The sequence below is a fragment of the Thermobia domestica genome, chromosome 8 (assembly GCF_964235325.1).
Source record: "Thermobia domestica chromosome 8, izTheDome1.hap1.1, whole genome shotgun sequence".
In the NCBI taxonomy this organism is placed as follows: domain Eukaryota; kingdom Metazoa; phylum Arthropoda; class Insecta; order Zygentoma; family Lepismatidae; genus Thermobia; species Thermobia domestica.
Genome location: NC_137461.1, coordinates 268,307,552 through 268,334,302, shown reverse-complemented (window position 1 = coordinate 268,334,302; position 26,751 = coordinate 268,307,552). Strand labels below are relative to the sequence as shown.

Below are 26,751 nucleotides of genomic sequence, written 5' to 3'. Positions count from 1 at the left end.
CATTCTAGAAGTAGATGAAGAGATCAACTTGATTTCAGTTTAGTGTAGCTTACTATACAGAAGACGTATCTATTCACAGAATGAGGATCTATACTTTTGTGTATAATTTTTACGAACAGTGCGAACACTTGTGATAAAACACATAATAATGCACAAAGATTGAGTACCCATCAGCAAAGTTTTCTAGCTACGGTACAATTTTTGCGATGAGGAAATGAACGAAAAATTTGATGTATTTTCATGGGACAGACGGACCATAATACCCGACCACCAGTTTTTGTCTACTAGTTTTACTTGTTTCTTTAAGTTACGCTCAAAATCTTAGAAAGAAGTACATTTATAGTCATATAGGGTCTATTGCACTTTGTTTTGCCTTTATCATTCTTGCAGATTGATACGGAATAGGGATGCGCACGAGACAAGATTTGAGGCTGTCTCGTCTCGAAAATGTGCTGTAAAAGTGATGTCTCGAGTCGAAAAACGTATATTTTTCTATTGGAAGAGCTGTGTCTCGGCTCGAATTTTCTCAGGAAAATTCTGTCTCGACTCGACTCGTGCGCATCCCTAGTACGGAAGTACATATATTGCTCTTGTCTGTCTGAGAACAATAGTCTGTTACTTGTTTCGGAAATATATACAATATAATACAAAGTCCTTTCATACATGTCCAGGGTCGGACAAAGGCTTTTGGGGCTCTGGAGCCGACTATTTCAAGGGGGCCCTGTGTTACGAATAATTCCAGCGCATACATTTTCTTATTAGGAAATAAGGGTTATGTTGTAAAATCCTCCATTAGTACACGAAATAATATGATCTTAATGGCATTATTGATTGTAGATGAGAATGCTGATGCTGTATGTGATTCTGCTTTGCAGATATCAATAATTAGAGAGGATTTAATTTCACCTAAGACAAAGATATTGGATATCGACACATGAATAAAAGGAATTGCTCAGAATTCTTTTTTGATACACAAGATAGAAATTGTACGTTTCAAATTTAATGGGGGAACATTTCGTCATGCTTTTCGAGTGGTAAGTAAGTTTTCCCAATTCATGTTGTTGGGGAATTACTTTTTAAGTATCTGAGAGAGCTCAAATTGATTTGAATAGGAACGTTTTATTATTAGGGAGATTGGAAAAACCTCCTAAATTTGCTGTAACTAATGACAGAGATATTTTAAAGGATTATCACTACAAGCTAATAATTTGGTTTGTAATAGAGGCCCAAAATAGCTCTCTCCCTCACAAAATAAGTATTGTGGAGAAGCTGGTGGAAGGAGACTTAACTCTAGCAATACGGCGAGCGTTTGAAGCCTATAATATTACATTAAGTTGATTGCTATATTTTAGTATTAAAGAGGGGGATTTTTGAGGGCACCCTGAGCCTGGGGGCACCGGAGCCTGGGCTCTATTGGCTCCGCCCTTAATCCGCTACTGTACATGTCATTCCATTATATACAAATGAAAAACACACACATATATTTTTCTTGAGTCTTTCAAATGTTCTATTCTTGTCACGTTGAAATATTTGGACATCCTTGTCATAACCTTTTCCTCTTTCTTTTTACTTCATTTCTTAATTAATTACGAAATAACAATTAATGAGATAATTTTGGAAAGTAAGCATTTTAATACGTATAAATAGAGAGAGAGGCAAAGTATGAAGAAAAAATAGGAAAATATAAAAATCAAGTCCAAAATATGATGAAATATGAAATTTTAATAATATGCTTTCTAAAAGATAAAATGTACAAAATATGTATATGTGGCACCACATTGATGTCACTTATTTTAAATGAGGTAAGTTTACACAATTTGTAATATATATATCTGTCTATACTATTACAGATATACAGGGTGTTTCAAAAGTCCCCTGACATATAGTAACTCTGTTATTATCAGAGTTACTACAAAACGTAAGAAGGGAAACCATCTCCAAATGTGATATTTTCAATCTAAAATAAAGGAACTTTTTAAATCGGATGAGCCTTTTGGGCTGTACGCTCTTTGTGCGCCAAATGATAAATGAAAATGCAACATTGCCATTTACCTGGTCCCACAACATAAAGTGAATGAGAGCATGTTTGAAATGAGGGCTGGCCATCAAGACGTTAGCCTAAAAGACAATAACTTCGTTCACATACTTAGCATCGGATGCATAAACATTGTAAAGCCCAAACGGCTAGTCAGATTTTTAAAAAAATCCTTCACTTTAGATTGAAAAACATCATATTTGTAGACTTCTCTCCTCTTACATTTTGTTATAATTCTGATAACAGCAAAGTTACTCTCTGGAAGGGGACTTTTGGGACACCCTGTATATAGGTGTAGAAGTGACTGACTAATTATCTCTCCAGGTCATACTACTATAGATAAAAAAGTGAAATTTGGACAGAATACTCCCTTTGCAAGAGGTAAGAAAGTTCTTTTTTTTAAATAAAAATAAAAATAAAAATACATGTCTTATGTGTACGTTACTTTAAGTTCAAAAACTACAGGATTTGTGCATGTAAGCTACTTTTTTACGCCACATACGTGTTTTGTCTGTGTATGTGGAGCCATACCTTTCTCAGGAGTTATCACTGATAACAAAATAATAAAATTGTACGTACATAACATAAATTAATTTTCTTGAAGTACAGGACATGTAAAATAGACTTGAAGCAGATATCAGAAAAGTAAAAGCATTAAAGTGTTGGTTCATGACCCAAAATAAATAAATAAATAAATAAATAAATAAATAATAATTCCGCAGATAAATTAAACGATTGTAAAACAGAGACGGATGCCGAATAAAGTTTATATTTTATTCTTACCTTCTCCTTCTATTTGCAGTCTTGCAATATAATTTTTGGCTGCTGTTATATTTGGCTGCGAAGCCAAGAATATTTTCCGTCCAGTCTCTTTTCCTCCATTATGGCAAGGATAAGGCTCTCTGGATGAATCCACGTATTGCATACCTGGTTCCCAATACTTAAAACACAATGCATTTATTTTATTATACTTGTATCTTACAATAAATTCTAAAGATATCGTTAAAATGTGCTCGTAATTAAAAGGTGAAATCAAAAAGAACGTCACAAATTTAAAATCGTGTTCTGGCAACACTAACTGGGTTGGCGAGATTAAACAGTAACAGCTGTCCGCAGTAGTGTATGGGAAACTAACATGGCTAGATATACGTATAATTGAACAACGCATGCAAAGTATTCAAAGTTATAAATTTGAGTATTCAGTTTGACAAACGTTTTGTGTATTGCGAAGAATGTGTGATTATCATATTTGGCGTACAAAACGCTCGGTTTACTGATTTGAGCAGATGAAAATTCGCATGAAATTCATGAAGTGTCTGTCCTTCAATCTTCAGAAAGTCACTGTGTAATATGGTTTTTGACCAGTGGCAAGATTTTTTTGTGTTTCTTTTTATTTTTGAGAACGAATGTTGTAACCACATTACTGTCAATAGCAAACGCTGGGAGAATATGGCAATGCACCTCCGTGACTTCAACTAGCAAATTGTGACATAAATAATAGTCCTTTTCCAGCGGTATCTACAGAGTTACATTGGCAATAGTAGTGAAACCGGATTTCCTTCTCCTCCTTGGTAAATACTTTACCGGAGGAGTTGTAAATTGTACCGTACCGTTCTTTTCCAATAACAGCATACATTTTCTTCCATTTACGTACAGATCTTAAAAAAAAAAAAAAAAAAAAAAAAAAAAAAAAAAAAAAAAAAAAAAAAAACGAGAAAAAAACATTAGAGCAGGGGTAAAAGTGCGGGGGCACGCCGTCCTCACACTACGAAAAAATATGTATGGCGTCCCCCAAGTTCCTAAAGAAATACAATGTGCAAAGATAGGCAGGGGGAATGGCGTGGCATCATGCCACTACCATCCGTCCCCCCACCTTTTCAGATTCACTTTTACCCCTGCATTAGAGTGTTAAAATTAGAAGTGAAAGTTGAACAAAAAAGTTAAAAGCTTGCAAATTGATATCAGTCTAGCACTATATATATATGTGTGTGTAGCCATATGTATTAGGGCTAAAATATGTTTTCAACACTACTTAATAAATAAACTTATTCTGTGAGGGAACACCGTAATCATTTTGATAGGTGTGCTATCACGATTAATTTCTTTCGGAACCTACAGAAATTGCAAGGATATGGGTGAACGATGATACGCGAGGAACACAAAAGATTAAGTTACCGAAGTCTCAGGTTCGATGCTAATTGAAGTTACTATAAGTCTAAAATAGGATGGACGAGTACATATTAGGTGTCGGAGTACGTATAGTGCATGTGGCGCCGTCCTTGTGGAGGCTTGGTTACAGATTTAACGATTGTATAAATAAATTATTTAGACCAGGGTTTCTCAACCTGGGGATCGCAAATAGTTTCATGGGGTCGCGAAGCTAAGCGGAAGAGATAAATATAATTAGAATCTAATACCGGAAAATATTTTTAAATATTATTTTGCATTTTGCTCTGATAAGCATATTTTTTTAATTTTATACATACTGTTAAGAAACAACAACAACAAAAATAGATCTGCTAAACATTTTCAACAGGTGCAGAGTTGTTTCAAAATCAATTTAAATGAAAGAGGTACAATATCAAACTAATGAGAACTGCATATTGAAATACCACAAAAATACAAATGAATAAAAAAAAAACTCTGTATATTGAAATACAATTAAAATTGAAAGCCAATGAGATACCTGTGTTGCATTTGTTGCAAATAGCTGTGTTGCATTTGTTGATAAATCAACAATGGACAAATTATCTTGTGGCAATAAAAGGGATTGCTTTTGTTTAGGATCTTTTGTTGTTCTTTGCAGAATTGTACACGTATGTACGTAAGAGAATAGTCTTTTTTCCAGTAAGTTGGCCAAGTTGGCCACAATGAATATATGCTTTTAGTGTGGGATTTTATTTGTTTCTTAAATTTTAAATATAAACAAGCTGCTTTTAATAGTTTTTGGTGATACTTAACACATACACAACAATGTATCAAATTCACAACAATATGAGGTTAACTCAAAATGGCGGTCTCTCGAAAATTAAAATACTCAGTAACTTTTTAAACAACTGTCCAAGTTTTTAAAATCAAATTATAAATCACTTTGGTTTTTATATGTGACCCAAAATTAAGGGAATTATGAAGTTTTAAAATTTTCAAACGGCCTCCATTTTGAAACAATATGACGGATCGGATTCGATATCTGTAATATAAATGAGCTGACCAAATTTGATTTTAATCCATTCGCTTTTAGAGAAGTTACTGTATCCACTATTACAAGAAATGAATTCTACTATTATAGAAATAGATGAATATCGTGGGATCTCCGCAATACGTATATTAAAAATTCCACACAAGCTTATTACAGACCGGATAACGGGGTCGCTGGCAAGAGGATGTGATCAAATGGGGGTCACAATAGGAATTAGGTTGAGAACCCTTAGAACCATGAGCTTTAGACATTACTCTTTCTTTATACAGTTTACGTAGAATTTCTATTTTTGCACGGCTGTTCTGAATCTGTACCTGTAAATTAACTCAAAACCAGATCGTTCAGCCAAGATGCTAAAACAGAGAAGTATTGGCTTACTCTCAAAGAGTTCATATTACAGATTCTACTAATTAGTAAATACTGTATTCTCGTGTTTATGGTTTATGGTAATCCTTCTCCATGGCTGCAAATTCTTTGAAGATCCATTATGGGCGTATGGAAAATATACTGCACAAGAGTTTACCTCAGTTTTCATAAATGTCTCACAAACTATTGATCCTGTGAGTTTATTATACGCATTGTTACAAAATGTAACACCTAAATAGAGTCATATATTCAGTCAAAGCATTTCTAATTAGGAGCGAACTTTTAAAATATCCTCTTAAAATTTCATTTTTTGTTTGTATTGTATTTCTCTACGACTGAATTCCAATCGGTGTAGTTATGAGATGGTGTAACAAGAAATAGTAATTTTAGGATTAAAATGAGTAACTTATATGAAACAGGGGTGTGTAACAAATTAAACCGAATTCAATATTGTCCATATTAACAATAATACCAAATACGTTACAAGTGTTAACAACTTGTCTATTTGCTACACACTCATATTAATTTCAATAGTTATATATTGACAAATAATAGGTCTAATAAACAAGAATTTTAGGAATGAACCAGAAATGGATCAAAAGATTGCGATCTTCGCCAAGAATTTTACGAATGATCCAAATTATGGATCAAAAGATTAAAATCTTGGCCAATAATTAGTGGATCGAGAAGGAAATTTTGATTGAAGAATACATATATATATTTTTTTTTGATCAGGGGCCCTACAATTTTCAAACGGGTGTTAAAACGAGTTTTCACATCTTTTACGGAATACGCACGTTATACCGAGTAAATTGTTAGTTTAGGTTTGGCTACATTATATGTAGTTCTCAAAATATGGGTCGTACAAGAAAATGTTTGATTGAATGAAATATATTGAATTTTGTGGATCAGGGGCCATACATTTTTTGAAAGGCCCCTAAATCGAGTTTTCATATTTTTTTTACGGAATAAGCAGATCACACTGAGTTAAGTGATAGCTTCAGTTTAGCTACACTATATGTAGTTCTAAAAATTGGGGCGTACAAGAAAATGTTTGGTTGAATGAAATATATTGAATTTTTTGGATCGGGGGCCACAACATTTTTGAACAGCCCCTAAATTGAGTTTTCGTATTTTTTAAATGGAATAAGCACATTATACTTAATAAATTGTTAGTTTTGGTTTTGCTATAATATATGTAGTTCTCAAAATATGGGGCGTACAAGAAAATGTTTGATTGAATGAAATAAATTGATATTTGGGATTAGGGGTGTTAGGTTGAAAAATGTAAGTACTTGGTTAATAAATTCACATAGTTAATTAAGTTGTGCTTGTTATGCCTAACACATCATAAATCTTCATTGGCACAATTCCATTTTTTGACTACATAACAAGGGGCCACAACATTTTTGAACAGCCTCTAAATTGAGTTTTGACATTGTTACGTAATAAGTACGTCATACTGAGTAAATTGCTAGTTTGCGTTTGGCTACACTTTATTTAGTTCTCAAAATATGAAGCGTACAAGAAAATGTTTGATTGAATGAAATATATTGAATTTTTTGGATCAGGAGCCACAACCTTTTTGAACTAAACTAAATTGAGTTTTTGTATTTTTTTTTTTTACGGAATAACAGCAGTAACAAGAGAGATGCTATCTTGTTCATTAGTTTCCTTGCTGCTAGCCTATTCAGCTGAAAATGTTATTAGCTTAATCATAGCCTATATACGTAATTTATGGTTAATCCACATATAATAATACATAGGTACTTACCACTGCATTTGTTGAAAATTTAACTATATTAAAATAGTCATCTCTGCTTAACATGCCTAAGACATATAATATTGCCTTTTTCATAACTATAAATCTTTTTCCAGCCATGGATTTGCTCACATCTACAAGAAATATTACGTGGATATTAAACGGATTCAGTCCAGGTGGTGAAAAGAAGTGAACAAAATTTTCTCGGTCAACCTGTAACACAAATCAGAAATTTGGAAGTTTTAAGTTTCAGCTCATAGCGTCTTGTCCACAAGATATTTTTTCTTTAAAAAATGAATAACAATCATTTGGTTAAGTAATATTAATAATTTTGAATTAATGTATTGACATAACTATGCATCTATTTCTCTATAGATTAGCAATGGCTTTCCCAAACTGGTTTGTTACCATGTTAGTATAGGCCATGACTGGTTTGTTACCAGTAGCGCAATATTTCATTCTTTTGCTGGAAACAGGTACATAATGTATTTCAGTATCTGACTTGGATGGCTTATTACCAAAGGTGCAAGTTTTCACTGTAATGCTGGAAACAAATACATTATGTCTTCCTGTATATACCATGAATGGCTTATTACCAGTAGCGCAATATTTCACTGTAATGCTGGTAACAGATACATCATATCTTTCAGTATATGCCATAAATGGCTTATTACCGGTGGCGCAATATTTCATCCTCATGTTAAAAACAGATACATCATATCTTCCAATATAGGCCATGAATAGCTTATTACCAGTGGCGCAATATTTCATTGTCATGCTGTAAACTTATACATGATTTTCCAGTATATGTAATGAATGGCATATTACTAGTAGAGGAATATGTCATTTTCATGCTGGAAACAGATACATCATATGTTCCAGTATATGCTATAAATGGCTTATTACCGGTGGCGCAATATTTCATCCTTATGTTAAAAACAGATACATCATACCTTCCAATATATGCCATGAATAGCTTATTACCAGTGGCGCAATATTTCATTGTCATGCTATAAAATAATACATCATTTTCCAGTATATCTCATGAATGGCTTATTACTAGTAGAGGAATATGTCATTGTCATGCTGGAAACAGATACATAATATATTCCAGATATACCATGAATTGTTTCTTACCAGTGGCGCCATATTTCACTGTCATGCTGGAAGCAGATACATCATATCTTAAAGTATATGCCATGAAAGGCTTATTACTAACGGCGCAATATTTCACTGTAATGCTGGAAACAGATATATTATATGTTCCAGGATATGCAAGGAATTGATTATTTATTACTAATGCTGCAATATTTTATTGTCATGGTGGAAACAGATACATCATGTCTTCTAGTATATGCAATGAATGCCTTATTATTAGTGGCGTAATATTTTATTGTCATGCTGGAAACAGATATATTACACTTTTAGTTTACGCAATGAATGACATTACCAGTGGTACAATATTTTACTGTCATACTGGAAACTTTTGGAAATACACTCGTATTTGAATTTTGGGTTTGTCATCAGTTGTAAAAGCCTTTACATGAAGAATTGATTCGTGAACTTAAAATGTCTTTATGCATGACGTATGGAATATGATCTATGTATGTTCTTAGGTACGCATATGTCCTGATATGGGGCACTCTCAAAAAGTCCTGTTATAATGCATTAAGAGCGGAAGGAACCGAATACATCTGGGAAACATCTGATTAAAAATCCAAAGATTAGAGGAAAAATATACCATGAGATTTCTGTCTTTTAGGCAAAACGAAGTACGGATGTTGTAGAATAATACAGTTGAAGAGCACCGAAGAAATTCCCGGACATGATTTGTTCACAAACTTCTATAACTTGAAGTTGAGCTAAAGGTCATTTGGATCAGAAGTAAGCAGCTTATGACTATTCTACCATTCACCTCTTACTCTATAAGTAAATTTGATATTTGTTTATACTGAATTCTACATAGTGCCTCTTTTTAACACTGAGGATAAATGAGATGTAGATGTACAGATTAAATGGAACACGAACCACTATAATACGTTCAACCAAAGTCGACTAGCGCTGCGGAGAGGGTTAGAATTGAAACTTTGAATCTGTGACATAAATAACCGCTGTGAGAGGCTATATTTCTATATTTGTTAGTTGCTTATTTACCAGACAACATAATAATAGAAAAAATAGAACGAAAACGCACACACATACGCCTAAGTGTAGGGGAAGGCGTTGTACCTGTGATCACTTTTAGAGTCTTCGAAATTTTGGTGCTAATATTCAGCACTTTTCCCCCAATTTTAGTCGTACATTTGAAGTGTCATCTCTTTGCTATCAGATAGGATGACTTTTAAACAGTGTTGCCAGACACTGCAAGCAAAATTACACACACCTTCAGTCCAAATTGCACAATTTTACACACAAGCTGTAAGACAGTGCACATAGCATTACACAATACATAACTACCTATGTATATGTAACAAATAAAACACAGTTCTGACCAGAGCAGAATGAAATATATTAAAAACTATACTTACAATGTGTTACAGTTTCAAGGACCTAACGTCCTCTTCATCAGACACAAACACTAAGAAAAGACAGGTGACAGCAGATCTGGTGTCACATGTCTTTTCTCAGTGTTTCTGTCTGATGAAGAGGACGTTAGGTCCTTGAAACTGTAACACATTGTAAGTATAGTTTTTAATATATTTCATTCTGCTCTGGACAGAACTGTGTTTTATTTGTTACTCTACTTATCCAGAGCCATGGAGTTTGTTCACTATGTATATGTATATTATGTCTTTTGACGTAATCGGCAGAGACATGTATGTGGTAAATTTCATGTCAAAAGATCTGTAAATAAGAACAATATAACGAAAAAACTTTTCTTGTCCAATTAGCAACATTTTGATGTACTCATTCTAATTTTCGTATTTATATTTTTTTCTATGAAATTTAGCACAAATATACATTTCCCGATTATACACATAGTAACAGTACTAGAAGTACTGTACCTTGCGAGTTTATTATCCAATTATATTCGCACAACACGACCGTTATAGATATGCGACAATTATTTTGAACATGAGTGTACATTGACCAGCCATTGTTCAAGGATTCAGCGTTTGATTTACTATTATTATTATTATTATTATTATTATTATTATTATTATTGTAAAACCGTCACCTGATCCCCACACGATTTTTAGCTTGAACCCGGGTTTGAACCAGTTTCTCTTGCGTTTAAATCAGTCGTGTTACCGACTGAGCTAAGGCAGCCCCAATTTATTCTTATAGTACCGCTATATTTTACTTTTTCACAGCTCAGGCCTTTATGACAATGTTCATAAAATATTTTAACTAAAAGTAAATCAATCAAACATCGAGACTTCCCTGAAAACATATAAGCTAATATGACCCGCCATTGATATGCACCCACATAAATCTTGGAAAGTCTGCGCCATTGCTTTCAACGTACTTAATGTTTTTAATTGGACATCGGCCACTCTGCCGTTCATCTGTTTGCAAAATGGCATTTTCTTCACAAGTGGTGAGAAGAGACAAGACTTCTTACCACCTCCGCCTCATGTTTTGGCCAATATCGAGGGTCAACATTCATTCACATTGCTTGCTTGAACAAAGCGTCTTTGCTTGGGGATGTCATGACACCCGCCTCTGAAAAACAATAAGTGAGGTACCAAGGAAGTAAGATAGGTTTTATCATACTATAGAGAAAATAATAAGAGATTAACAATAATAACAAATAACTTGTTGTTTTCTCTGTGGTTTTATTGCGCTGGCCTGTAGTCAGGCGTTGGAGCTCGTAGTTTTTAGAAGGCAGCAATTTTCAGAAAAAAAAATGGTGGAAATAATGAATATTTGAATGAAAGGAACTTCGTAAAAATCATCAATGATCAAAATTTTTAATTGTGCCAAATTACACACAAAATGCACACAGATTGGCATTACACACAAAATGCACAAACAGGGCAAAATTGCACACATTTTGTGCAATTACACACACATTGGTAACGCTGCTTTTAAACGTGTTACATAATTACAATAGCTTTTATAAGATAAAATAAGAACAAATCCGTTTTGTTCACAGGTACATTATGGTCGTGTACCATTGAACAGACCCTCTTGTACCTTTGAACAGTGATAATTACAATGTTTCTGCAGCAATAATATAAAAAGGAGCCACAAATATTAACAGTTATAAGTTGCAATAAAAGGTTTAGCTACAAAAAGCTCCCCAGAATTAACATTTTATTAATTAAATTAAAAATTGAAGAGAAATTCTAACAAAAACTTGTAACCAATAAAGTTGAGCATATACAACTCAACATTATGTTATATAATAAGCGAATATATAGAAACTACTTAAAATTATAATTAATAAACTTTATATCCTAACCTAACCTATATAAAATATATCAATTGTTTTAACTACTTACATTGTGTAGCTTTAAACAGTATTATTTATCGTTCAAAGGTACACGATGCATTAATGTTCATAGGTACAAGAGGGTCACCATTATGAAAAAATGTTCTCCACTAGCTTAAATATTGAACAGAAGTTAAAACTAAAAATATTACTATATTCATCAATGATTCTACCCCAAGTTTGGACAAATAAATATTACAAGTTGCGAAAACCGAAGAGCACAAAACTCAAAAGGTAACTACAAAAAATCTTCGTTTTGGGGGTGAAAAAATTAAAAGGAACATTACTCGACACAACATTCAGCAAACAACAGCAACAACGCGTTTGTAGTGTTTTTTTTTCATTTAATCTTTCAAATGAATTTTAATCACTGCAGCTAGATAGCTCTGAATTCGAGAAAAGCACAGGTGTTCAAAGGTACATTGTTTCAAAGGTACAACGCCTTCCTCTAATCAAACGTTTCTCAACACTGTTTCATTTTTAATGGCGCTACACTTTAATCCGCAACCAGTTATTTCGATTGTTTGTTTTACCAAACATCCTTACTTGACTAGGCTCGTAGTAAAATATTTGTATTAGAGGAAGTTCGGGTATTATGGAATGCCATTTTTGTTTTGCTTCTAACTCAGTTAATAATTGCATATTGAAACAAAAAGTAAAACAAGTATACGCGTTACATATTTGACTTTATTTATGCGTATCTTGATAAAGAAGTTTCGTTGCAGGGGTGGGCAAAATTTATAATTTGTAAAGAAAACATTTTGGAGGGTAATATGAAATCGCCGGATAATATGGAATACAAATGCTATATAGAAAAGAAATGAGTTTTCTGTTCAACATACAATGAATACAGTGACAATGTATGAAAATTCTGAATGCCAAGCCACAACTGAATGTGATGACTTGCAAAAGTTATAAACATAATACTCCGCTTCAGGATCGGCACAGTCATTGTGTCCTCAGAAAGTATCATCAGAAAGTTTGCTGTAATACAAAATACACTTAGCATTGTTGTCATCATAAATATATGTTTAATTGTAAAATGCCGATAGATATGTTTGTAATCGGAATACCATACGGAATACGGAATACCATGCTTTTCTTGCGGGTATTCCATATTGCCCTCCACGCCACATTGGACACGAAATATCTATTAAACGCATTTGAAAGCGTATAGAATAAAGGCGCTTATCAAACTACCACTCTCTATATCCAACGTCATAGTAAACAAAGAATTGTTGTTCTATTACATTTCAATATGAAACTACAGGTTGTAAAACACTTACCTGTAAAAGTTTTCACGAATAAGAAATCAGATTTTCTAGTCTACCCACAAAACAAATGTCACAATCACAAGGAGACTGACTGGAGAGCATCATAGGAAAGCGATGTAGTAGTTTCTTTCCTCTCCGCTTGGAAGCAACACTTCACAGGCTAGATAATGAGGTATTCCATATTAGCCGATTATTCCATAATACCCGAACTTCCTCTACGAGTCATTGCACTTAAGGCTTTGGCCCAATATACACTATAGGTTAAGGGTGGCGCGGTGTCTCAGTGGCAGAACGCTTACCTCTGGGAACCCTGCTTCGATCTCCACCCAAGTAAGTTCGTTGTGGACAACACCGTGTCCGTGGGTTTTCTTGGGGATTCTCCTGTTTCCTCCCTTAGCCTAAAGGGCATAATCGTGTAACATTAAACTGAAATAACTCATTTTATATTCAATATAGGTCAAAATCTTGTTTAATTAAAACATTTAATTGTTTAAAATAAAACAATACTTACTTATTTATATATTCCTCAGTTTGTTCACGATTCATCCTAATCTTCATACTATCCCGGTATATCATCTGCTTATGCTGACACTCTTTTATATTAGAAAAAAATAAACTGTAATGCTTAAACAACTTAGGAATGTATTTCCAAAACATGCTAAGTCCGTTTGGTAGAATTTTTCAGAAAGGGCAAAAAATATATTCTTTTACATTGAAACAGTATCTCAATGATTCGAAAAAAAAAAAAAAAAACACACTTATAGACTCTAGAAAGAGATTTATGCTGGCAAAATTTTAAACCTGTCAAAGATTTAGAATTTAGGGCAATGAAACGGTTTAGTTGGTGCATAGCATGTTTTTGTAACAAACTTAGCGTTTAGCATGTTTTGAAGACAATATTTGAGGATTTAGTATATTTTAACACTAAAGAGGCGAAATATTGAACTATGACTTCACAAAGACTGTAATTCTTTAAACAAAGTTATAAAATGTATGGAATGCATACCGAAACAAAAACTTGTTGTTGTTTAATGTGGTATGCATTCTTATTTCCCGTGTGGCATATTAATGTAGGGTATACATATCATTTAAATGAGAATTATTTTTAAAAAAAAAATCCTTTACATGAACGCTCCGTAACACAATACTCTAAAACAGGTTTTGTAATATAATAATTTCTTTCAGATGTTGAATAGATATCATTCTCCGCACTTCCCTGCGTTACTCCTCTTCAATATAGAATCAACATTGTCATCTGCATTCTCGTTACAAAATTTAAGACAGTCCTTGTAGTAACCCATTGTGTCCCACACAAGACCCATTTCTTGTAACAAATTTTTTACATCCCTAACTTGTTCAGTACTTGCGATAGAATACAAGGGTTTGAAGCTTATTACATTGTGTGATGGATCATCCAACGACAGTACTCTTGCATTTGTGATGCTGAAACCTTGTTACTCTTCAGAACTTCATGTGTACAATCTTTCCATTGTTGTACCATTACGGTTTTCCCAACAATATGAAGGGTACCAATTTCTGATAAAACTTTATCATATTCTAGGGGGCGCGGTGGCTCAGTGGTAGAGCGTTCACCTCTGGTGCTTGGGGTCCCGGGTTCGATCCCAGACCCCACCAAGTGAACTTTGTGGTGGACAAACACCGTGCTCGTGGGTTTTCTCGGGGTTCTCCCGTTTACTCCCACTTTCTTCATTCCACCGTTTCACTCATCTCTCATCATCACCGTCTCCTTTAGCCTAACCGGCATAACCGTGGGACGTAAAACTTAAAGATTTCATTTTTTTAAATCATATTCTGCAGGCTGCACCATTGTTTCAATACTTCTTAAACGTTTTTCAACTTGCCTGAATATCCTATCAACGGACATATAAGAATAACTCCGCATCGGAAAGTACTTTTCAAACTGTAAGGTTTTCTTATGACAGAAGCGCATCAAAATCAGTAACATTGCGTAATTCTTGTTTTGACCTGTGCACGAATTGAAGAAGAAACGCAGACCTGTAATTCCTTCCAAACTAATTGGAGTGAACACTCTGTTAAGAAAATGTGACAAATATAATATAATTTTATTGCAGCCACGTCCACATTTTCTTTCTTAAGCTAGCCATCCTTATCATGCAAAACCACACCGAAGATGTAATACCACAGTTGTGAGTAATAAACCTGTCCGATTGAGATCTACGCAAGAGGTTGATTTTGGATAAAGTTGAAATTTACGGCACTTGTGTTATCTGGCCTACGATTCAATTCTTGAAAACAACGCTTTGCTCTAGCTCTATGCACCATACACACAACTATAAGTTGCTTTCTGTCATCCTCACTAGCATATATTTTATGCCATGAAATTGGATATAGCATATTTAGGGAATACATTCTTTTCGTAGTTAGCATGTTTTGGCGCTAAAGTGATATTTCAAACAGAATTTACCACAGAAAATAACGTGTTTTGACAAAAAAATAATTACAAAATTTAACGTAAGAGGATACAAAGTATACTCTTCCATATTAAATTCAAAATCGGACACTTTTGGATTTAGCATATTTTGGAAATACACTCCTCATCTGCACATATTGAAACAACTTTTTTTAAAAACGAAACGTGATTGTTACTGATATATTTCGGATTATTACAAATGATTAACACAATTTCATAAATTTACTGGAGCTTTAATATTGAACCTATTGTCACAAAACTTTGCACACATATTGACAAACTCAAAAAGTTTATTTTTATTATAGTTTTACTTCTGATTTATGCGACGAGAGCGCAGCAGTGAGCATTTATTCAAGATGGCTACAGGCACATAGAAAGCTTAATGTTGTCTTCAAGTTTCATTTACATCAGTCTGTCCTAACAGTGTAACGACACTTCCGAACGAAGTTAAACAAAGATCCACCAAGTGCCAAGTTCAATTGGCAAAGATATGCAGAGTTTGCAGCTTCAGGATACCTGTTAATTATTCATTACAGCTTTGGAAAATTCAAGATTTTCTGATAAAACTTCAACTGACCAAAGCAGTATGTATATTTTAAGATAATATACTGCTTTGGTCATTTGGAGTTTTATGAGCAATTCAGGACATCTCTGTAAGGAAAAATTAGGTAGTCAGCCAAGAGTGACTGAACAGACTGTCATGGTGGGGATCAGTAATTCGTATCAGTAATTCGTATCATGGCCTCCGCGCTCTCCGGATCTCACCCCATGCGACCTTTTGGTATGAAGTTAGGTGAAAAATACAGTGTTTACTCGTCCTCTACCAACAAACCTAACACAATTGAGAGCTCTTTTCAACAGTGCTCTCCAACGGATTGATAGGGACATGCTGCACCGAATGTGGAAGAACTTGATTATTGACTTGATATTTGCAGAATTGCAAGGGAGAACTTATATTGAATTTGTGATATGTCACTAAAAGCTTTTTGAGTTTTTAAATATATCTGCAAAATTTTTGACAATAATAAATCTGCAGTGAATTTATGAAATCGGTCAATCATTTGTAATAACCCTATATACATATATCTGTATTTTTACATGAAAGGAACATAAGATAAAACTGTCGCTATCCAGCTACTTACTAAAGCTTCTCCTCCGTCTGAGCTCCTGGCAACATCGTACTGAATTATAAATTGACCCAGTGATCCTAATGGTAAACTATAAACCCGTGCGAGATTGATTTGTTCACTTTGGGTCGGGTTAAACACTACCTGAATTTCCTTTGGCGATTGGCGATATACAATTGCAACAAGATTTGAAGCTGAAATTACACAAAAAGAATTAGGAACATGCTTTCAAATGACCTTATTCATACTGAAGCAGTAAAGAACTTCCGATTACTACATTAGTAGAAATTACCCATGCTTGGACACATTCCTAATTACATTTATTATTCAAATTTTTTACACTCTTTATTAAGAAAAAGTGACTGTATATGGTTAAGTAATGCTACGATATATATATATATATATATATATATATATATATATATATATATATATATATATATATATATATATATATATATATATATATATATCAAGTGTTAATGAACTATACCGACAAACTCTAAGAGGTGATTCCTCACATGAAAATAAGAGAAAAAGTTCATATGGATCTATTGCGAAAAGTGCATAGTTTTAGAGCTAGGGCTGTCCAAAATCGCAAAAAAAAGCTAAATTTCAACATGCCCTATTTCGAATTCCAGTAATTATGGATAGTGGTCCTAATCAGCGTAAAGAAAGTCACGCAGACACACTCCAAAATGCATATTACATCAATTTTCAATGGGTGTGCAGGGTATTCTCTATAGTGTATACCGGTAATTCTCAAAGATGCTCTAAATAGAGTTTTCAGATACATCCTGAATTCAAGGAGGATCCAAAGTAGACAAAAATCGCCATCCAGTGCTTCGGAGTGTTAAAAACCGGCAGCTCATGTTTTTTTATGTTCGGAATAACATGTGATGTGATGTATTTCGTCACGGTATATTTCATGTTTTCTCCACTTATAAGTGGGAAAGAAAACATCGCAGCATGGCTTTTCCCGAGTACGAGAGACCGTGCTGCTGACGATCCTTAACACTTCCGACATCGCGCCAAAGGATTCCGTGTTCACTGCTGCCAAGGATTATCGTTTGCATACTTTGGAGCAATCATAAAGTCAGAGCATATCTCAAAATTCGATTGATGGCATGTCGGGGAATTTCACAACGCAGGGAATACTCTGCACACCCATTGAATAATAATGAAATAAATACACATTTTTTGATTGGGTATGCTAGACTTCCTTTACGCTGATAAGGACCACCACTCCACGATTTCTCGAATTCGAAATAGGGCCTCTTTAAATTGGGCTTTCTCGCGATTTTGGACAGCTCCAGCTTTGAAAATATGCACTTTTCCTCACAGGTTCATAGGAACTTTTTGACTTATTTTGATGTGAGGAATCGCCTCTTATGTTTGTCGGTATAGTTCATTAACACCTCGTACATACACACACACACACACACACACACACACACACACACACACACACACACACACACACACACACACACCCCTGTTTGTCTACCCTACAAAAGGTGTCTGCAAGCTGGGCCATAGGAAAACCGAGTATGCACTCATATCTGCTTTACCAATGGAGCTATTTTCCTGATACGCTCTCAAAAGTTGCGCCAGCGATAAAGCTACATTTCCAGAGGCACCAGAATGCAGTATCTCGAACCTGACTGGGTACGTACAAGTGAGCACCCAAACCAACTGGGCATTTGCAAAACGAGTAAATGTAACAAACGAAGACACTAACAAACAAACAAAGATATTGTGTGTAAAATGTGTAAAATGCGAGTTCAGTGAGTGAATGTGAGTAATGCAATTAGAGCAATTCCTTTAAACACTAGTTAACTTTGTAGCAAATGAATCACATGGATATATGCTGTTGACTTTTTTGGGCCCTCCAATTTCTTTCCACATTTTCCTTTCCACCAATTATTTCATAATCATTCACTCTCATTAATCACACGTCTATTATAAGCTATAGAGGATAACCAAGGGGTATAAAACTAGAAATTTCATTTGATTTCAAATGGAATACTGCATTGATTCAATCCCCGAAAAAGTTAGTTTGTGGTAGACAACATCGTTTCCATGGGTTTTCTCGAAACTCTCCCATTTCCTTCCACATTCTCATTCTACTAATTATTCCATCATCATTCCCTTGCCTTAATCATCGCCTCCCTTAACCTAACAAGGATATTTGTGGGACGTTAAACTGTAAGATTTAATTTCATTTTGAAATGGAATGGCGAGACTAAAGTAGGGTTATATCTGTTTGTTTTTCGATGAAGGTTAGGGTTTCTTTTCAGCACCGAGGCTGTAAGAGAGACTTATAAGTTAAGGTGGAATCCGAACCAGTATAATAGTTCAGATTTTATTAATGCTTCCGTGAGACCATGTGACCAAAGAGGCACGTGCTAGCTATAAGGCCAGCGAGAGAACAATACTATATGCCTAAAGAAACATGAGACAAGATACATTATTCATACCAGGTAGGAGACCCGGGTTCGATTCCCGGTGGGATCTCATGTGGTTCGGATTCCATGTTAATCAGTAGTTCCCGTCAGAGATGTTCACCCTCGCGAGGGTGGCCCTCTCGAGGGCATCCTCACCCTAAATTTCCCTCGCCCACAGTGACGCGAGGGCGAGGACAAGTTTTGGCCGCGAGGGCGAGGGTGCGCGAGCGCGAGGACAAGCTTCGATGGCGAGGGTGAGGGTGCGCGAAAGCGAGGAAAAGCTTCGACGAAGAGGGTGAGGGTGCGCGAGGGTGAGGGCAAGCTTCGATGGCGAGGGTGAGGGTGCGCGAGGGCGAGGAAAAGCTTCGACGAAGAGGGCGAGAGTGCGCGAGGGCGAGGACAAGTTTCGGCAGCGAGGGTGAGGATGCGCGAGGGCGAGGATAAGCTTCGATGGCGGAGGTGAGGGTGCGCGAGGGCGAGGAAAAGCTTCGACGAAGAGGGCGAGGGTGAACGAGGGTGAGGGCCAAGTGTTACTGCGGGAGCGAGGGTGCACGATGGCTAGAGACAACTTCCTTCAGGAGAACGAGGGCACGCGAGGGAGGAGGACAAGCTTCCTTAAAAGAAACTGTTTTGGAGCTTGCTGTTTGACCTCTTTTGGAGAGAGGCAAAATTTAAAATATTATCTGCCATGTCCCCTAGATGAAAAGTTAGTGTCATAGCAAGGTTATACATTAATCGTATTTTTTCTTTCAATTAATTGCAGTAGACAATTTCTCGTGTGTACATACATAATTATTAAAAATAATAATGCAAATAAGAATAATATTTGATTTTTCCCATGAAAGTTTCCAGGTAGAAATAGCGCCACATTAAGAAGTAAGTGTGCCTCATTGTGGCCCTCCCTGTGCTGGAGACGTTTTAGATAAGAAGTGTCCACTACACTGTCATGTTTAAAGAGTGTTGGTAGACAGACAGACAGTCACTCACGTCATTCAGCAGTAAATCACAAGAGCGCCGATATCTGAACAAACACAATCAATGAGAGAACCATCAGAATGCAGTAGATCAGATGGAAAAAGACTTGATGGAATGACTTTGGTTCATAGATGGCCATAGAAAACTAAAAACGAAAATATTTATTGCAATTAAACGATTAACACGATTGGTATTATTGGACGTGAGTACGTTGGCTCAGTGCTACAGCCAATCTCTGGTTTCAGGGGTCACTCGTTCGATCCCAGGCCAAGTGAGTTCGTGGAGGACGATAGCGTATACTTGGGTTTTCTTGGGATTTTCCCGTTTCCTCCAGTTTTCTCATTCCACCTATTCTTTCATCATAATTCACTTGCAATTCCATAAGTCTCCTTTAGCCATCGATGGCATAACCGTTGGATGTTAAACTAAAGATTTATTTTTTTAATTTTTATTTATTTATTTATTTATTTTAAAGATTGGTATCTTTGAAAGCGTTTTTAATATAGTGTAAGAATATGCAGCGCACAGTCTTGAAAAGGGAGACTATTTAGGGCGTCCAGTAGGCTTCTTTCTGTGATCTGTTACCCTTCATTATCGACGTTTTTATTATTATTTTTTTTTCGCTAAATAGGATATTAAAATAGAATGATTTGGTTCTATATCGCAAGTTTTAAAGCTCCCTGACAACTGATATTTAGTCAGCAAATCATAGGAAAACTTAGAAATAAAGAAACAAAACTACCTGAAGTATTCGGCTATGGTTCATCTAATCATGGGCGTCGTAACGAGGGGCTTGGGTGGTCGCGTTCCTCCCAGATTTTCGTCACACGTATGTAAGCAAATTAAGAAAATAAAAGCATATATTCAGGGATGTAGTCGAGAGTATACGAAGGTGTATTGCTCAATCTTAGTCATTTGCGCATATTTTCTGCTTCAAGGCGTGTAGTACTATATTCAAAACTAGCATATATAACCTGTGAAATTTTTAAGACTAGCGTATACTCTGTGAAAATTTTAAGACTATGGTGTACGCCGTGTGAAATTTTAGGACTTGAGTAGGAAGTTTTTGATAGTCTATTATTGCAACACAGCCCCTGCCCGCTGCAGCCCCTAGTTATTCGCCTCTACTTTCTAAACATTTTCTAGATATTTTACATCCCTGGAGTTGGTGGCCCCGCATCGTGGTGGTTGTGGGGACATTATCTAAGCCTTTGGTCAAGTGACCTTACATTTGGACCTGTCAAGTGACCTTACATTTACATAGATTACTATTGAGATAAGTGGGTAAAACTGCATTCAGGTTTACACCTATAATTTCATGATTCTTAGTGTTCATCCTCCCGAAGGGGAACTTTCGAAGATGTCCTCAATTCTAACTATAGAGAAACGTTCTCACACAACAGAATAAACATAATTTCAAACCGTTCATGATCTATATTTAGAAAAAAAAAGCACTCTACTAACGTAATTTGCTGTTTTGGAAAATATAAGTTTTACTTATGAATATCTGGGAATCAGTCGATCTGTCTGTATTCTGACGTATTAGAGTTAATGTCCCTTTATAATTCATCACCGATGCCGATGCAAAATAGTACGTGAATCTATAGTTTATGGTAGGATCCGAACCACCATAATGCGTTCAAACTTCACTCAAGGGAATCGAACCTGAGACTTGCTGCAAAGCAGACATGCTTGCTAGACACTATACTAACTTCCTTTGTATATTTCAATATCATTAACTTTCAGTAATCACCGGTAATCGACCTATAACCAGAGTCGAAGTCTAAGAGGGAGTTATTGAAAATGTTTAATTATCCTAATTTTTATGTAAATATTTCACTTTAGAATATTAGCGTTTAAATACTCCGCTCCCCCATACAACTATTACACACGCTAATACTAGGTAACAAGCAGTAACGACTACATATTATCAGGTGCAACATTTAATCAATCAACATATAACATATAAAGCTTATAAAATTTTAATTAGTCAGCTGGATTACATCTTATGAAAAAAGTTGAATAATTTCCACCTTATATGTTAGTTGTTTGACGTAACGTAAGCATGAAGGTAAGCTTAGATCTTTGTTCGAAATTCACATTGAAATGATATTCACAAAGAATCTTCACTGGGCTGAATCTCTTTCGTTCCAGGTTGGCTACAAGACTGCGATAATCGTAGGACGTAAAAATGAAGAAACCAAAAAGAAACCAACTTAGCGAAGACCGCAATTTAAGTCAAACTTGAAACTTCTTTTCAAAAAGCAATACATTATCGTAGATGGCTATCTGGCGCTAGCCGAAATAAAGGTGCTCTATAAGACAGAGCAAAGCTATCAATCGTAAATTTCAAAATTAAGCTCGCGGTCTACATTCTAACTCTTCTCTCGCTCCATGTCGACTGTCCCTTCCAATAGTCTCTCAATCGTTTTTGTCTGGCGTTCCTTCCGGGTTCATATACTCGGTTATTCACTCTGATTTGCGTCTCGATGAGAAAAGTGCATGCTCGTAGATTAACCAAGGTGAGGTGATGATAGGAATGCGGATGGGGAAGCAATCTGTTATTTTATTAATTGAAAAATTACAACGTAAGAAATGAATGACAGACAGCAAAGGCAAATGAACTTAGAAAAAAAAGTCGATAGGTGATTTAATTTGAAACGAATGATGATTCTTTTGACTGAAATGCTCTTTTAAAATAAAATGTCCCTTTGTTCAAAATAAGAAACTTTTCCATATGTCCAAATACACATGTCTTCACAATTTTATTCCCCAGTCAGAATTTTTAAACTATCCTATCTCTTCAAGTCAATAATTGTCTGTTTTGCGTTATTACTTTTCAACCACAGAGCAAAATAATTCAGTCACTCTACTCCTGTTTTAATGATGTATGGCAGCGTGTAACAAATTGTTGCGAGGTCCTGGGCAAGAAAAGTTTGTGATCGCCCTTTCAGTTTTTAATTGCTAATTATAATAAAATTTCTGGAAATCAATTAATCTACACATTTAATTATTTGTGCTAAAGAAAATAAAGTTTGTTCTCTTACTTTCCCGTTCCACCACTTCTTTCATCATCATTCACTTGCAATTTCATCCATCTCCTTTAGCAGTTACATAACTCTGGGGCGCTAAACTAAATATTTCATCTTTTCTTTCATTACTACAATCATAAAGTTTGCACGTATTAAAGTTTGCACGACATTATTAATTGTTAAATTGGTGGATATATAAAAGTCAGTGCTAAATCATTTTAGGCTCGATAATCTTTCCAAGGCCCCTGGAGGTGCAAAGCTCTGAGCGTGCCATTTAGGGAGGAACGGTGGCTCAGCGATAGAGAAATTACCTTTGTTCGAAGGGTCGCATGTTCGATTCCCGTCCAAGTAAGTTCGTGGTGGAGGACATCGTGTTCGTGGGTTTTCTGGGGATTCTCCAGTTTCCTACCACATTTTCATTCAACTATTTCTTTCATCATTCACTTCTGTCTCCTTTAGCATTTAGCTTGCATAATAGTGGGATCTTAAACTAAAGATTTCATTTTTTATTTGCCTTTACGTATTTGTAGTGTAAGGAATCCTTGAGACAACGTTTGAAAGTATCATTTCATAATTGTGGGAATTACTGAAAATAAACTTTCCAGCAATGATAGCTGCCAAAAATGAACCAAAACCAAAGTGATAAAGTGCACAAATTAGCCCCTAGGGTAGTTTCTTGAGACAAAGTTTCATATTTATGGCAATTATTGAAAATAATTAAAAATGTTAACATTGTTAAGGTAGGACAAATGTATCTCTATTAGTGGTGAATATTAACAATATTTGAGCATCGAAATTAACCTTACAAGCACATTGACACATTTCAGTTTATATTTTAAAATACCAATTAACTTAGATTCACATTCAAATCAATGAAGTCATTCATGTTATAGGTTAGAGTGGGTATATATTTCCGAGTGATAATTCAACAATAGTGTTCTGAAGTATTTTATTTGTTTGTTGACGGAGTTTCAAAATTAAGCTCTTTAGATCTTTCCCTTTGAATTTGTTCAAATTCCACAGTTACGCTACATACATCAGGGATGGCCAACGTGTTGACTGTCAAATTCTAACAGATATTCCGCGGCAGTCACTATGCCGCCACTCATCAAACCTTGATTTTACCCTCACCCTCATGAGAGCCGCCCTTGTGTGGCTGAATACTTATGCTTGCATTGTAGTTCAAGGAACATTTTGAAGTAAAGGCATTGGATACTGTTGATAAATGATGTAAACGTCACTATCGACCGAGATCTCTATTGTAACAGTTGTTCCATTTTAGGTGTTCCACAGTAAGTTATACGATGATATGTTTAGTTTCTTTTCTTTAGGACGTATGTTAAGCAAGGTCGGATCCAGGACGAACTTCTGGTGGGGGTGGTGGGTTGTAATACTGCTACTTAGAGCTACTTTTAAGAGCTCCAAACTCTGGGATGCGTTTTATTTGTATACATAAAATAAAGAAGTTTCCTCTTCTGGGGGGAAGCGATCGCCCCGATCACCCCCCGGATCTGCCACTGACGATAAGGAAATAATTCAACAAATAGGTTGAATAATTGATGCTCTGATCCTCACGAAGGAGGCCCTCTCGAGGCCTCCTCACCCTCAATTACCCTCGCCCTCAATGATATGAGAGTGAGGGTGCGCGAGGGCGAGGAAAAGTTTTGAGCACGAAGGCGAGGTCGAGCGAGGATAATGGACAACTCCTATCCCGAGGGCGAGGGTGCGCGAGGGCGAGGACAAGTTTCAACAGCGAGGGTGAGGGCGCGCGAGGGCGACGGACAATATCATTCGCAAAGGCGAGGGTGAACGAGGGCGAGGGCCAACTGCTACTGCGAGGGCGAGGGTGAGTGAGGTCGAAGTAAAATGAACATCTATGGTTCCCGTCTCATATAGCCTCGCTGCTGAAAAGGATGTTAAACTCAAAATCAACTTAACTGAAATATTCGTACCACCGAATTTAATATTTTTGTTATAACGTCGAAAATGAAGTACTAAACGGTAAGAATACTGCAAAAGAAGACGAAAAAGGCAGTAAGTTTAAAAGTGACAAAGGGTGGATTTTAAGAGGTTAAGACATTATCACGTTACTTCAATTAACATTTAGCAACAAAACACAAATATACTATTGAACGTCGTAATCTTGTATCACTTAAAATGTTTGTTTCTCTGGAATATTATAATATATTTGTCTAATCGAATCAATTTATCTAAATTACTGTTTTAGCCGTACTAACTATGAAACAAACCATAGCTTATGCTAATATGCAATGTTGTCAATTTTAATGCGAATGGTTAGCAATAATCTGTGCCTTCACTTTTCTGATAACTTTTTTTTATCCATTTGTCTCACATATTTACAGTACTCTTACAGAATTTTTTCTACTTCGATCTCTTCATGAAATTCATACATATGCTCTTAAAGGATTCAACTGTTAATTTAATGAAAGAATAGCGAGACCATTGGAAACCAAAATTAGTCACCAACAAAACTTGATCCGTGGCTTCTACATGTGCACAATTGTTCTCTTGGTTTTCTGTCTTACCGACATGCTTCAAAGACTCACTCACTGCCCTACGAAATATTGCGCAGCTCAAATGCTACACAATGCTTAATATATGAGCATTATATAACTACCTATGAGATTTCGTAGTTGAATTTCCCATCTTCAGGGAATAAAACCTAATTGCAAGATTCTATTCAATAATAATAATAATAATAATAATAATAATAATAATAATAATAATAATAATAATAATAATAATAATAATAATGTGTAACTGTTATTGTTCGACTACTAACATTTGTGCTAGCCACTTGATAGACATATACTTTCAGTTGAGTTGATTTTGAGTTTAACATCCCTTTTAGCAGCGAGGCTATATGAGAAGGGAACTACTGATTAACGTGGAATCCGAAACACATGAGCTCCCGCCGGGAATTGAACCCGGGTCTCCCACTCCAAAGGCGCGCACGATAACCGCTTAGCAACGAAGAAGCATATTTGCTTTCGGCGCAGTTTTCATTTCTCTATTGCAAAAAAAAAAAAAAAAAAAAAAAAAATCGATATATTATTGTCGCACTATACTTGTATATACATAAATGTACTACCTCAGTCTCTTGAATCATTACAGGATAAAGTTAATGTCAATTTAGCAGTACCTATACAAAATCCTATTTTTCAATATAATCCTCTCTGCTATTACATACTCCAATATCACCACCACAACTAGAGAAAGATCATAAGTCTAACCTCGACGTCGTAGAATCTCCACAGCAGGAGAAAACTTGTTTAAAACGATTTTTCTTCCCTGGCCAATAAAATAGTAGAGCCGTATTTAATAGTTGCACAAACCAGTTTGCATAACCAAAACAGAAATGGGAATTAAGGGAATAATCGATGAAGCAAAAAAAAAAAAAAAAAAAAAAAAACTATTAGAACGGGGAGAAGTATACAGGAATCAGGGGTCACCACAAAACCTCCAACAAAATCCACAACAGAAGATGAAATACTGGACTTCGCAAGATGCAGAAAGCGTAGGCGCTGTGCTTTTACCCATAGGCGCCGACACGAAGAAAACATTGGGGGGGGGGGGGGCTCAACTACTCTAAATAGAAACAATGATTTAGGGTTAGTTGGTTG

At 35.5% G+C, this 26,751-nt stretch overlaps 1 protein-coding gene across 1 annotated transcript in view; it reads right to left on the bottom strand.

Moving 5' to 3' along the window:
- Positions 1–26,751, bottom strand: part of LOC145692570 (inter-alpha-trypsin inhibitor heavy chain H4-like) — an 83,411-nt gene that overhangs the window by 8,523 nt on the left and 48,137 nt on the right. The window contains exons 6-8 of the mRNA XM_081767880.1: positions 16,669–16,847; positions 7,375–7,575; positions 2,819–2,975 (exon numbers count right to left, since the gene is read on the bottom strand). Coding sequence (XP_081624006.1) covers positions 2,819–2,975; positions 7,375–7,575; positions 16,669–16,847 — 537 coding nt within the window. The remainder of the gene's footprint in view (positions 1–2,818; positions 2,976–7,374; positions 7,576–16,668; positions 16,848–26,751) is intronic.